The sequence below is a fragment of the Nerophis lumbriciformis genome, linkage group LG33 (assembly GCF_033978685.3).
Source record: "Nerophis lumbriciformis linkage group LG33, RoL_Nlum_v2.1, whole genome shotgun sequence".
Lineage (NCBI taxonomy): Eukaryota > Metazoa > Chordata > Actinopteri > Syngnathiformes > Syngnathidae > Nerophis > Nerophis lumbriciformis.
Window position 1 is genome coordinate 13053504 of NC_084580.2, and position 13400 is coordinate 13066903.

Consider the following 13400-nt stretch of genomic DNA (forward strand, 5'->3'; position numbering starts at 1 on the left):
GGTAAACAGGCCAAGCTCAAGTGGCGAGGAGAGGGCGGAGAGGAGGGGAACGCTGCCCGCCTGTCTGCCTTGCTCCATGGCTACTATTGTGCACTGCACATTCTCCAAGCCCACAAGAGCTCCAGCCATCTCTGCACGCAGATTCTTTGGAGGCATCGGAAGCCAAGAAGTGAGAGTGGGGGTGGGAGGGAGCTGGAGGAGGATCATGCATAAAATCTTGTTTGCAGGATGCGTTAAGATTCAGATGAACTAGGCAGGGTAATGGGATTAGAATCCTGAACCGCTTCCAAGGGTGTGGAGTGGGATTGACAGCTAAAGTCGAATGCACTGGTGGAATATTATACGCAAAAGGGGGGGGTTGCTGGGTGCCTAGCCCACATTTCTCCTCCCTCATAATAAAAGTAGGTGAACAATTTGCATGGAGCAGGCACATATGTCCTGGCGTTGACTGGATGCTGGCATACAACACACACCCACACAGAGAAGGGAAAAAAATGTGTTTGGCAACCCAAATAGAGGCACTGTGGCTTTAAATCGCCCAGCCCTCCCACCCTTCTTTCTAAATATCGTCTATTTAGCCAGCGGTGAAAAGATATAGGGGGGCTTTTGTCTGTGGCTCGGTGGTAGTGGTAAAGGGGGGGTTGGCAACCGAGGGCTGGAAAGACACAAAAATAGGAACAAAGTGCTATAAGCTTCCATTTGGGACGGCTTCGGGGCAATTCAATGCGCGCAGCTCAGTGGGCAAGAAGAAAAAGAAGAAGTGGGCTACAATTACTGGCTGGCGTGTGGAAATACCCTGCATTGTTGACAGTAGAGAGAGAGAGAAAGCAAGCACACAATGCGTTGTCTTTCCTGTTTTAGCGTGCACTCACCGACTTGCAGTACGTTGTCCACCCAGCCGCCCTCCAGCAGAGTGACACCTCGCAGGAAAGGCAGCTGGGTCTCGTCGTTATTGTCCCCGCTAGTTCCACTCTCCTCGGCCCCGGCGTTGAAAGACGAGTACATACAGATCTCCTTCTCGCTCCTCGGAAACGACCAGTATACGATCCGGCGCTGGACGGGCTCCGGGATCCTTTCGAAGCGCTCCTCCACCCGCTGGAAGGGCCACTTCTCGGCTACCCTGCGCGCCGCGATGTCGAGCAGCGACTCCGGGTTGTGCGCCTTGCCGCTTTGCCCCGACCCTCCCGGAGCGGAGCCGGAGCCCGAGCCGCCGCCACACAGGACTCCTCCAGCCCGCTGCCCCTGTCTGCACGCCGGGTTGTAGCCGGGCCGGCAGCAGAGCCGCTTGGCTGGAGGCTGCTGGACTCGCTCGGCCATGTTCGCACCGCTTCCGACCTGCCTCGCCGAGCCGCTCCGATCATATAAACTGGATGAGGAAGAGAAAGAGCAATCTGGCGCCGATTGTTTGCCCTACATGGGCCGCCTGTCCTTATTTGGCGAGGGGGGCGGAGCTTGTGAGTTTCACGGAGTCCTTTGTGTTGGGAAAGTAGCCGCGGTGGGCGTGGCCTTGGCGCTGTGCCAGCGCACGAGTGGCGCTATAAAAGGAAGTGGAGGCGGAATTCCCGAACGTAGGCAAAACCTTTGTGGAGCCGCGGGGGGGCGGAGCTACGGCGCCCGACGTCCTTTGAAGTTTCCCACTTATTTGAGTTTAAAGGCGGGGACTTAATCCAGGGGCGTTCCTGCTGGTTCCCACAGGGCCGAAAGGGGGGCACGAAAGAGGACGTTTTTCTTCTGCTTCTTCTCTCTCAAGTTTTCTCCTCCAGTGGAGCCTGAGCTGCAGTAACAGCATGATGCTTGTTGTTCGGACTTTGCTCCCAAAAGGACTTTGAACTGTTATAAACAGAAGAGAAAGTTTGTGAGTAGTGTTAAAATCAAGGGTCACATACAAATAACTTTAAAGGCAGAGGTGGGTAGTAACGCTACATTTACTCCGTTACATGTACTTGAGTAACTTTTGGGATGAATTGTACTTTTAGGAGTAGTTTTAATGCAACAAACTTTTACTTTTACTTGAGTATATTTATAGAGAAGAAACGCTACTTTTACTCCGCTCCATTTATCTACATTCAGCTCGCTACTCGCTACTGATTTTTATCGATCTGTTAATTGATTGATTGATTGAGACTTTTATTAGTAAGTTGCACAGTGAAGTACATATTCCGTACAATTGACCACTAAATGGTAACACCCGAATAAGTTTTTCAACTTGTTTGATTCATGATACAGATATATACTATCATATATACTATCATCATAATACAGTCATCACACAAGATAATCATCAGGGTGTATACATTGAATTATTTACATTATTTACAATTGGGGGTGTGGAGGTGGGGGGGGGGGGGGGTTAGGTTTGGTTGTTATCATCAGTCATCAACAATTGAGAACAGAGAAATGGATATTGAAACAGTGTAGGTCTGACTTGGTAGGATATGTACAGCAAGTAGTGGACATAGAGAGGGAGAGAGAGATCAGAAGGCATAAGAAAATATCTACATTTGATTGTTTACATTTGATTATAAACAATCCGGGGAGGGTGTTAGTTTAGGGTTGAAGTTGCCTGGAGGTGTACTTTTATTGCGGTTTTGAAGGAGGATTGAGATGCTCTTTCTTTTATACCTGTTGGGAGCGCATTCCACATTGATGTGGCATAGAAAGAGAATGAGTTAAGACCTTTGTTAGATCGGAATCTGGGTTTAACGTGGTTAGTGGAGCTCCCCCTGGTGTTGTGGTTATGGTGGTCATTTACGTTAAGGAAGTAGTTCGACATGTACTTCGGTATCAGGGAGGTGTAGCGGATTTTATAGACTAGGCTCAGTGCAAGTTGTTTTACTCTGTCCTCCACCCTGAGCCAGCCCACTTTGGAGAAGTGGGTAGGAGTGAGGTGGGATCGAGCTTGTTCTGGGATGTTTGGAGTTTAGATTTGAGGGTTTTTGATGTGCTAGGGTACCAGGAGGTGCATGCGTAATCGAAAAAGGGTTGAACGAGAGTTCCCGCTAGAATCCTCATGGTGCTTTTGTTGACCAGAGAGGAGATTCTATAGAGAAATCTCGTTCGTTGGTTGACCTTTTTGATTACCTTGGTTGCCATTTTATCACAGGAAAGATTAGCCTATAGAATGGAACCTAGGTAGGTGACCTCATCCTTCCTGGTGATAACAATGTCACCCACTTTTATAGTGAAGTCATGCACGCTTTGTTTGTTTTGGTTTGTCAGACAGACCTTCAAAGTAGGATCTATCGCATGCCTGCGTTTCACCAATCAAATGCAGTCACTGGTGACGTTTGACTCCGTTTCACCAATCAAACAGAGCCAGGCGGTCACATGATTAACTGAACATAAAGTTTCAGCGGCAAACAACAACAAGCTTAAGCTTACATGAACTCAACGTCAGATTTGAGGAAGCACATTGCGGTAAGTAACGTTAGTAGATATTTTGGCTGTCGCCGTAGGCTGATGTTAGCTTCCCTGCTATGAATCACTGTCAAATGTACATCGTGTGGGGACATTTATTAACGCACTGGAGCCTCCTAGACACGCACACACACACACACACACGCACAGTCGCACACACACACACGCATGCATAGAAACACCAATCAGAAGTTCACAGTGTGTTCCCAGGTGCAGTTTATGGTTTGCGTAAAGGCTAACTTGTTATTTTCCTTTGTAATCTCTGCCTACTGAGCCTATGGTGCTGTTAAGTTATTGTGGCTCAATTTGCCTTCATTTTGTTTATGTTAATGTATTATTATTTAATATATATTATTGTTTTAGTTGCTTAAGAGATATTCCTGGCTCTGAATTTGCTCATTGCTAATTTTTGTTTTTGTGCATTATTTGTTGCCGTCATCATTAAACGAACAGGTTACTCATCAGTTACTCAGTACTTGAGTAGTTTTTTCACAACATACTTTTTACTTTTACTCAAATTAATATTTGAGTAAATAATATACTCCTCACTTTTACTTGAGTAATAAATCTCTAAAGTAACAGTACTCCTACTTGAGTAAAATTTCTGGCTACTCTACCCACCTCTGTTTAAAGGTCACTCAGTGGAACACAGACATCCACTAAAACCCAACGGTTAAAAAAAGTGAAGAAGAATTATGGTATGTTGAGTTTGCAAATGAGGACTAGACTGTTCCACCTGATGTTAATGTGAATTAACGAGTCAACTAATTGACCAGATATGACTAGGGATGTATGCCGGTAGTTGGTACCGGTACCAAAATGCATGTGATACGCTTCAGAACTTTTCAAAATAAAAGGGAACTACAAAATATGTCAATATTGGCTTTATTTTACACAAACTCCTACAATACATTGAACATATGTTTCCTATTGCATTCAAAGAACAATTTTAGAAGGGTAAAATATAAATTAAAAGGCATTAAACACATTGGGCTTTTCTTGTTGCTCTCAAAGAACAATTTGCACTTTTCCATATTACATATCCTATTACATCATATTAATGATAAATGATAAATGGGTTATACTTGTATAGCGCTTTTCTACCTTCAAGGTACTCAAAGCGCTTTGACAGTATTTCCATACATACCCTAATCCTTGCCATAATCAAGGATAAGGTTGGAATTAGAGATGTCCGATAATATCGGACTGCCGGTATTATCGGCCGATAAATGCTTTAAAATGTAATATCAGAAATTATCGGTATCGGTTTCAAAAAGTAAAATGTATGACTTTTTAAAACGCCGCTGTACGGAGTGGTACACAGACTTAGGGAGAAGTACAGAGCGGCAATAAACCTTAAAGGCACTGCCTTTGCATGCCGGCCCAATCACATAATATATACGGCTTTTCACACACACAAGTGAATGCAAGGCATGCTTGGTTAACAGCCATATAGGTCACGCTGAGGGTGGCCGTATAAACAACTTTAACACTGTTACAAATATGCGCCACACTGTGAACTCTTCCGGGACGCATGTTAAAAAAAATAATGCACTTTGTGACTTCAATAATAAATATGGCAGTGCCATGTTGGCATTTTTTTCCATAACTTGAGGTGATTTATTTTGAAAAACCTTGTTACATTGTTTAATGCATCCAGCGGGGCATCACAACAAAATTAGGCATAATAATGTGTTAATTCCATGACTTTATATATCGGTATTGGTTGATATCGGAATCGGTAATTAAGAGTTGGACAATATCGGAATATCGGAATTCGGCAAAAAAGCCATTATCGGACATCTATTGTTGGAATAGAATAAAAAACTATTAAAATTATATTAAATTATTCATGATTTATGGTTGCCACTCCCGGTCTATGCTTTCAGAAAAATACAATTATTAGTAAATACTAAATACAAAACAATGGATACAAGTACACATATAAGCCATGAAGCAGGTAAAACACACATTATTCAAGATAAAACACAAATTGTAGGTATTTGTTACAAAATTCTGTCATTTCACTTGCATTGATTGACGCTAATTGGGCGATTTTACCTCCGCTAATATTTGGCATCAAGCCAAGCACCTGTGTGCAGGTCTACTTATCTACATGCGCACAACAGGGGAGCCAGTTAACTTATGAGAGTAGCGTATGTCTTTGCAATAATGGCAACGTGTTGGCTCAGTGACGTCAGTGAGTGAGTGGGCGAGTGAAGAGAGAGAGAGTGTGCACTGTGCAGTGGAGTGATAAACAGATCTGGTTGTGTCCTGCAAAACTAACAATGAAGCGATTGTCACAACTTGGCGGCCTCGTCATTCTGACCCGAAAGCGGAGCTTAACAGACCCATTGCCGGGAAAAGTTGAAGGGTGTTACTACCCCCGACGAAAACATTGGCCCTGTAGGGAACGTCTGCCCTGTGCTCCTCGACTACGGTCTGCATGGGAGCCGAACAGCAGGACAGGTGTAACAACTACATTATTACATGTCCCTCTTTATAACTCCTTGCGCAGATCTTAATGTTCATTATTTAAATGTTTACTTAGGTTTAAAGCAACAATGGTAATACTAATTTGGCAGTGCGTGTTTTAAAGCGTCATTTTCAGCGCGGCGCTTCCTTGTTTAAAGCGTCACAAAAGACAATCACATTCCTAAATATAAACATCCCAATGACACGGCAAACTTGTATTCTTGATGATCTGCATCAATTTAGTTAACGTGTCATCAAAGAGTAAAAATGCATTTCTTTCAATACGCATCATAACAAAAAGGGTAATATTAAAAACATGGATATATGTTGATAGTCCAACTCATACTGACTGGTATACACCATCCATCCATCTAACCATTTTCTACCGCTTGTCCCGTTCGGGGTCGCGGGGGGTGCCGGAGCCTATCTCAGCTGCATTCGGGGGGAAGGCGGGTTACACCCTGGACAAGTCGCCAGCTCATCACATGGCCAACACAGATAGACAGACAACATTCACACTCACATTCACACACTAGGGACAATTTAGTGTTACCATGGAAATTATATCAGTAGAAAAAACTGCATTTAGTTTAGATAATTATAAGTCATATCTTGGAATTTGGGATCTTTTATTTAAATTAGTTTTGACTATTAAATGAACCTAAATATGACTTATTTTATCTTTGTGGAAAATATTGTACACAATGTCAAGCTTATGAGATGTGATGCAAGTGCAAGCCACTGTGACACTATTGTTCATTTTTTAAATGTTTACATTTTTTATACATGGCTGTGATGATAATGTCAATGAAGGATTTCTAATCACTGCTATGTTGGAATTCTTATTAATATTGATATTGTTGTTATTATTAATCATTTTTGTTTGACTACTTTTGGATTGTTTTGAGTCATGGTTTTGTGTCCTCTCAATCGCTCTGTTGATTGCTATTCTGAATGTTGCTGGGTTTGGTTTTGGAATTGGAATTTTACTATGGTATTATTGTGTATTATTTTGTTGGACTATTAATAAAAATAAAAAATTTTTATAAAATAAAGCGTTACATTTATTGTTAGTTTTGAAGCCCAAATACCTCCATATTGCGCTTCAGGTACTCTCTTTATTAACAAGTAAAAATTAAATTTTTCTACCAGTCTTCCTCTCCACGATGTTATTGCTTGCATGCACTTTGGGTGTGCGTTTTGACACACTCAACATCATGTGCCTCGGCTCTGTAGTCACCGCCGCACAGCAGCATAAACGCCACCGGTATTTTTCCAAGGTAGTATAGTACCTTTTTCAATTGATTAGTACCGAGATACCTTAATAATACCGGTTTACCGTACAACCCTAGTTTGCCGTCAGATTTTATAATAACATGCTCTTATTTGATTCTATTGGCATCACAAAAAACTATTTTTATTCTCTATCCAGATTCCGAACTGACTGCAACTCTCAAAAGCCCACTATTTCAATGGAGCTTGGGCAGTTTATGTGTTGTCGAATCTCCCGGCAAAATCTGTACCGCCTCCCGAAGCACTCACGTGATACGGCCTGGCAGCGAGGCTTCACACGCCATCATCATCAACATCATCATTTCTTTGTATTCCTTTCATGAAAATGCATATATACAAGCCATGTACAGTTGACACTTTCATTGTTTTTTTTGTTTCTTATACATTTCCATGATCAGAAATTAGCAGATGGAAGAATACTATTCTTATATTTATCAGCCCCCTTTTTAACACAATTTATTTTACATGACTTTATAACTGTTGCCTCCACCAACACCCGAACTCCAGCATACTTTTTAATTTTCGTTTAAGCATTTTCACAAAGACACATCCAATCAAAATCAAAAATCAGTTTGATATCATTCCAGTTGTCTCTTTTTGTAACTCTTTTTAAATTCAAATATATTCTTGCAACTTTTTAAGTCTTTGTTTAGAGAATTCCATGCTTTCACACCAGCAACAGACAAGCACATTTGTTTCAAATTTGTTCGCACTCTTGGATGTGTAAAATCATACGGCCTTCTGTGGTTCTCATCTTCAGACGTGGACACAAATAACTTTTGTAAGTCCTTCGGAAGAACTTTATTTCTAGCTTTGAACATCACTAATAGAGTATGCAATTCTTCAATGTCTTTTAGTTTGAATAATCCTGACCTAATGAAGAGTGGATTTGTGTGGTCTCTGTATCCTACTGTAAAAATTATACAAATTACTCTTTTCTGTGAAAGAAATAAAGGCATTATGTTGCTGTGATATGTATTTCCCCATATTTCCGGCTCCTACCCTACATGAAGCAAGCCTCGTTATGCGCGCCGCGGAAACACCCCCTTCATCACTCGACACACGCCTCGTCCCATCACTAGAAATAGGGAAGCAACACAAAAGTTTGTAACACAACAATATTTCCCCCTTAAAAGTCCCTCAAAGTCACGCAGGCAAGTAACATTTAGTGTCAGTTTGAAGTAAAAAAAGTCAAAAATTGAAGTGACTACACAGACACATAATCCTTAGCTGCCAGGGGATAGCGGGGGGTGTATATTGTAGCGTCCTGGAAGAGTTAGTGCTGCAAGGGGTTCTGGGTATTTGTTCTGTTGTGTTTATGTTGTGTTACGGTGCGGATGTTCTCCCGAAATGTGTTTGTCATTCTTGTTTGGTGTGGTTTCACAGTGTGGCGCATATTTGTAACAGTGTTAAAGTGGTTTATACGGCCACCCTCAGTGTGACCTGTATGGCTGTTGACCAAGTATGCATTGCATTCACTTGTGTGTGTGAAAAGCCGTAGATATTATGTGATTGGGCCGGCACGCAAAGGCAGTGCCTTTAAGGTTTATTGCCGCTTTGTACTTCTCCGTACGTCCGTGTACCACTACATACGTACAGCGGCGTTTTAAAAAGTCATAAATTGTACTTTTTGAAAACGATACCGATCATTTCCGATATTACATGTTAAAGCATTTATCGGCCAATAAAATCGGCAGTCCGATATTATCGGACATCTCTACTTTCAACCTATAATTCAGTATGTAGGCCTGTTCATTTTTTTCCTGACAAATAGTATTATTTATCGATATTTCAACGGATATTTAACCCTTACAGTTTGACAAAAAATGCTGTTAAAAACATCAAATATTTCGACTTAAAACACGTCAAGTCTATTAAAAGTACTTCTTCCTGAATTACACATAACAAATATTAATTATAATTGAGGATTAAAAGAACAAAAAAACCTTTAGCCCAGTATGTTAACACAGCTCCAATGTTATTCATCCTCCCCCCAAAAAATCTAAAGTAAAATCTCACAAACACACAATTTTTCCAACGTCAATAGTGATAGAAATTATTATCATTTGAGTAGCAAAGCGTCCTTGCTAAAAACGATGAAAGGGTCTGCAGGCTTTGTGTGGGGGGAAAGTAAAAAGCACAATCTGGTGTACAATATAAACATGTAAAATGTACTTCCCCTTAGTTCAAATAAATGTTGGATAAAAAAGGGCCTTTTCAAAGTTTTTATTTTGTGTCGATTCCTGTGTAGCGTTGCCATTTTAGGCTACTTAAAACAACTGAGATGACAATTCCACAAAATGGCTTCAAAGTTTAAAAAAATGAATAGCACACAATGTTACTATAATATTATGGGCTAAATTGATTTGATTTAGCATTTTCATTGTAGATTTTATCCTCTAAGTTAAAAAAAAAAGGAAAGGTGATATAGCTTTTGAGTTAGATGCCCCTAAGTGGTGGAATGCTGAGAGCTGCCCCTTGTTGACATTTTTAAAAGGCAGTTAAAAACACTTTTTGTTTAAATGTGCATTCCTGTAATGTTCCATTTTAATTTCATTTTATATATAACAAACGGTAGAAAATGGATGCCTGGATGTTGTTTTTATCATCCTATTTATTATTTTATTTTGCAAGGTCTATTCAGGTGTACTGGAGAGGAGGCTACGCCGGATAGTCGAACCTCGGATTCAGGAGGAACAGTGTGGTTTTCGTCCTGGTCGTGGAACTGTGGACCAGCTCTATACTCTCGGCAGGGTCGTTGAGGGTGCATGGGAGTTTGCTCAACCAGTCTACATGTGCTTTGTGGACTTGGAGAAGGCGTTCGACCGTGTACCCCGGGAAGTCCTGTGGGGAGTGCTCAGAGAGTATGGGGTATCGGACCGTCTGATTGTGGCGGTCCGCTCCCTGTATGATCAGTGTCAGAGCTTGGTCCGCATTGCCGGCAGTAAGTCGGACCTGTTTCCAGTGAGGGTTGGACTCCGCCAAGGCTGCCCTTTGTCACCGATTCTGTTCATAACCTTTATGGACAGAATTTCTAGGCGCAGTCAAGGCGTTGAGGGTATCTGGTTTGGTGGCTGCAGGATTAGGTCTCTGCTATTTGCAGATGATGTGGTCCTGATGGCTTCATCTGGCCAGGATCTTCAGCTCTCACTGGATCGGTTTGCAGCCGAGTGTGAAGCGACTGGGATGGGAATCAGCACCTCCAAGTCCGAGTCCATGGTTCTCGCCCGGAAAAGGGTGGAGTGCAATCTCTGGGTTGGGGAGGAGATCTTTCCCCAAGTGGAGGATTTCAAGTACCTCGGAGTCTTGTTCACGAGTGAGGGAAGAGTGGATCGTGAGATCGACAGGCGGATCGGTGCGGCGTATTCAGTCATGCGGACGCTGTATCGATCCGTTGTGGTGAAGAAGGAGCTGAGCCGGAAGGCAAAGCTCTCGATTTACCGGTCGATCTACGTTCCCATCCTCACCTATGGTCATGAGCTTTGGGTCATGACCGAAATTACAAGATCACGGGTACAAGCGGCCGAAATGAGTTTCCTCCGCCGGGTGGCGGGGTTCTCCCTTAGAGATAGGGTGAGAAGCTCTGTCATCCGGGAGGAGCTCAAAGTAAAACCGCTGCTCCTCCACATCGAGAGGAGCCAGATGAGGTGGCTCGGGCATCTGGTCAGGATGCCACCCGAACGCCTCCCTAGGGAGGTGTTTAGGGCACGTCCGACCGGTAGGAGGCCACAGGGAAGACCCAGGACACGTTGGGAAGACTATCTCTCCCGGCTGGCCTGGGAACGCCTCGGGATCCCCCGGGAGGAGCTGGACGAAGTGGCTGGGGAGAGGGAAGTCTGGGCTTCCCTGCTTAGGCTCGGATAAGCGGAAGAAGATGGATGGATGGATGGATGGATGGATGGATGTTTCGGCTGTTGCGTCATACATATGTATGCTTGTTTGATTGTACTATTTGTATTTTAACCATGTGAAGCACCTCTCTCTGTGAGAACTTCTATATGAAGAAAATGTACTTCCTTAATAGGCACCAAAAAAGGTATAGGAAATGTCTCAGTGTCTGGCCAGGGTCATTACTTTCCCATAACAGCCATTAAAAACACACACAACTTAGTGGAGGTGGATGAATACCAAATGTTGTACAGTACAGTCATTTTTGCATGCCCACCTTCCTGTGTGTTGATAGCTCCACTGTGACAGGAAAATAGTGCCAGCCAGCTTCTTTGGGAGAGCTCATAGAGTTGTGGTTACATCGCCAACCTCCGTGCTCTCCCCATGACAGAAACGACTATAATAATTAAAAACAATTGAACAAAATGGTCACCAGATTGCTTGCCTTAATTGTCTATAAAACAAAAGTATGCTAATAAATCAGAATGCCATGCGTCTGCTATGTGTTCCCAGCTGCCCTTGCCCTGACTCCTGCGAGCAGGACTAAAAAGGCTGGCCTTTGAACCGCTCTGAAAGCGATCCATGCCGTATGGAGCGAGCAGATGTGGCCTAACCTGATTTGGTTTCAATACTTCCCCACAGGAAGTTCACAAAGCCAGGAGGTCCCTCTTTGTTATGTTTAGTCATCTTTCTCAAGAGGGCCAGTGGATCTTTTTTGGCTACCTTTTCTGCTTTCTGAGTGGCGTTATTGCTTTATAATTTGCTGTAGTGTTCAAACAGAGCATTTACTGGTGATCAGGTTTTTTTTTCCCTAATCAAAGCCAGGTGTCATGTTTCCTTTTTTATCTGGCTACTAGGTTCCGTCTACTGTCAGTTTCTACTTAGACCACGGAATGCTTTCATTTTCCTCAGATCTTGTGGCACATGAAGCCTTAAGTCTTGAGTAAAAAAAAACTGGGTTTTTACTTGGTTCAGAAAACAGAGATCAAAGAAAACATGCAGTCATGTAGCAAGGGCAAACTTTAATAAACCTAACTTTGGCCTGGTGCATAGTCCTAAAGTACCTTCCGCTCCTACAAGAATGTCTATTTAAACTTAAGTACAGTAGTTAGTGATTAGCTGCACCTTCCACTGCACAGCATTATTAATAGGCACTAAGAATAAAACTACTTTTAGAAAACTAATGATTGTATGCCATTGTAACAGGGAAGTAACAATTAAATTCAATTTGTAGCTCCACCCATTTCCTGATTTAAAACAAAATACATTGTACTATCTGCAGTTGAATAAATAAATCACCTAATCTTGTATTTTGAAGAATTAGTCAACATTAAATATTGCCTTTTTATGGTATATACATATATTGAGTATACAGATATTATATTGCTATCAACAGCCATTCGCATATAATAATTTCACTGTTTCTTAGCACATAATTTTAAGCTCCACCCATTTCCAAGCATTTCCTGATTTAAAACAAAATACATTGTACAATCGGCAATTGAATAAATAAATAACCTAATCTTGTGTTTTGAGGAATTAATCTACAGTAAATATTGCCTTTTTTTGGTATATACCGGTACATATATTATCAACAGCCATTCGCATATAATAATTGTACTGTTTCTTAGCACATAATTTTAAGCTCCACCCATTTCCAAGCATTTCCTGATTTAAAACAAAATACATTGTGCTATCTGAAGTTAAATAAATACATCACCTAATCGTGTATTTGGAGGAATTAATCTACAGTAAATATTGCCTTTTTTTTTGTATATACATATATTAAGTATACAGATATTATATTGCTATCAACAACCATTCGCATATAATAATTGTACTGTTTCTTAGCACATAATTTTAAGCTCCACCCATTTCCAAGCATTTCCTGATTTAAAACAAAATACATTGTACAATCAGCAATTGAATAAATAAATAACCTAATCTTGTATTTTGAAGAATTAATCTACGGTAAATATTGCCGTTTTTTGGTATATACACATATTGAGTATACAGATATTATATTGCTATCAACAGCCATTCGCATATAGTATTTGTACTGTTTCTTAGCACATAATTTTAAGCTCCACCCATTTCCAAGCATTTCCCGACTTAAAACAAAATACATTGTACTATCTGCAGTTGAATAAATACATCACCTAATCTTGTATTTTAAGAAATGAATCTACAGTAAATATTGCCTTTTTTTGGTATATACATATATAATCAACAGCCATTCGCATATAATTGTACTGTTTCTTAGCACATTAATTTTAAGCTCCACCCATTTCCAAGCATTTCCCGACTTCAAAACACAATACATTGTA

At 41.4% G+C, this 13400-nt stretch overlaps 1 protein-coding gene across 4 annotated transcripts in view; it reads right to left on the reverse strand.

The window, feature by feature from the left end:
• LOC133575635 (zinc finger SWIM domain-containing protein 6-like) overlaps window positions 1-13400 on the reverse strand; it is a 165348-nt gene that overhangs the window by 150338 nt on the left and 1610 nt on the right. For 2 of the 4 annotated variants that reach the window (XM_061928330.1, XM_061928327.1), the window contains exons 2-3: window positions 11351-11470; window positions 873-1830 (exon numbers count right to left, since the gene is read on the reverse strand). In XM_061928330.1, the coding sequence (XP_061784314.1) occupies window positions 873-1317 (445 nt within the window). In that variant the 5' untranslated portion in view covers window positions 1318-1830; window positions 11351-11470. The remainder of the gene's footprint in view (window positions 1-872; window positions 1831-11350; window positions 11471-13400) is intronic. The other 2 variants (XM_061928329.1, XM_072912136.1) reach the window with 1 other exon arrangement.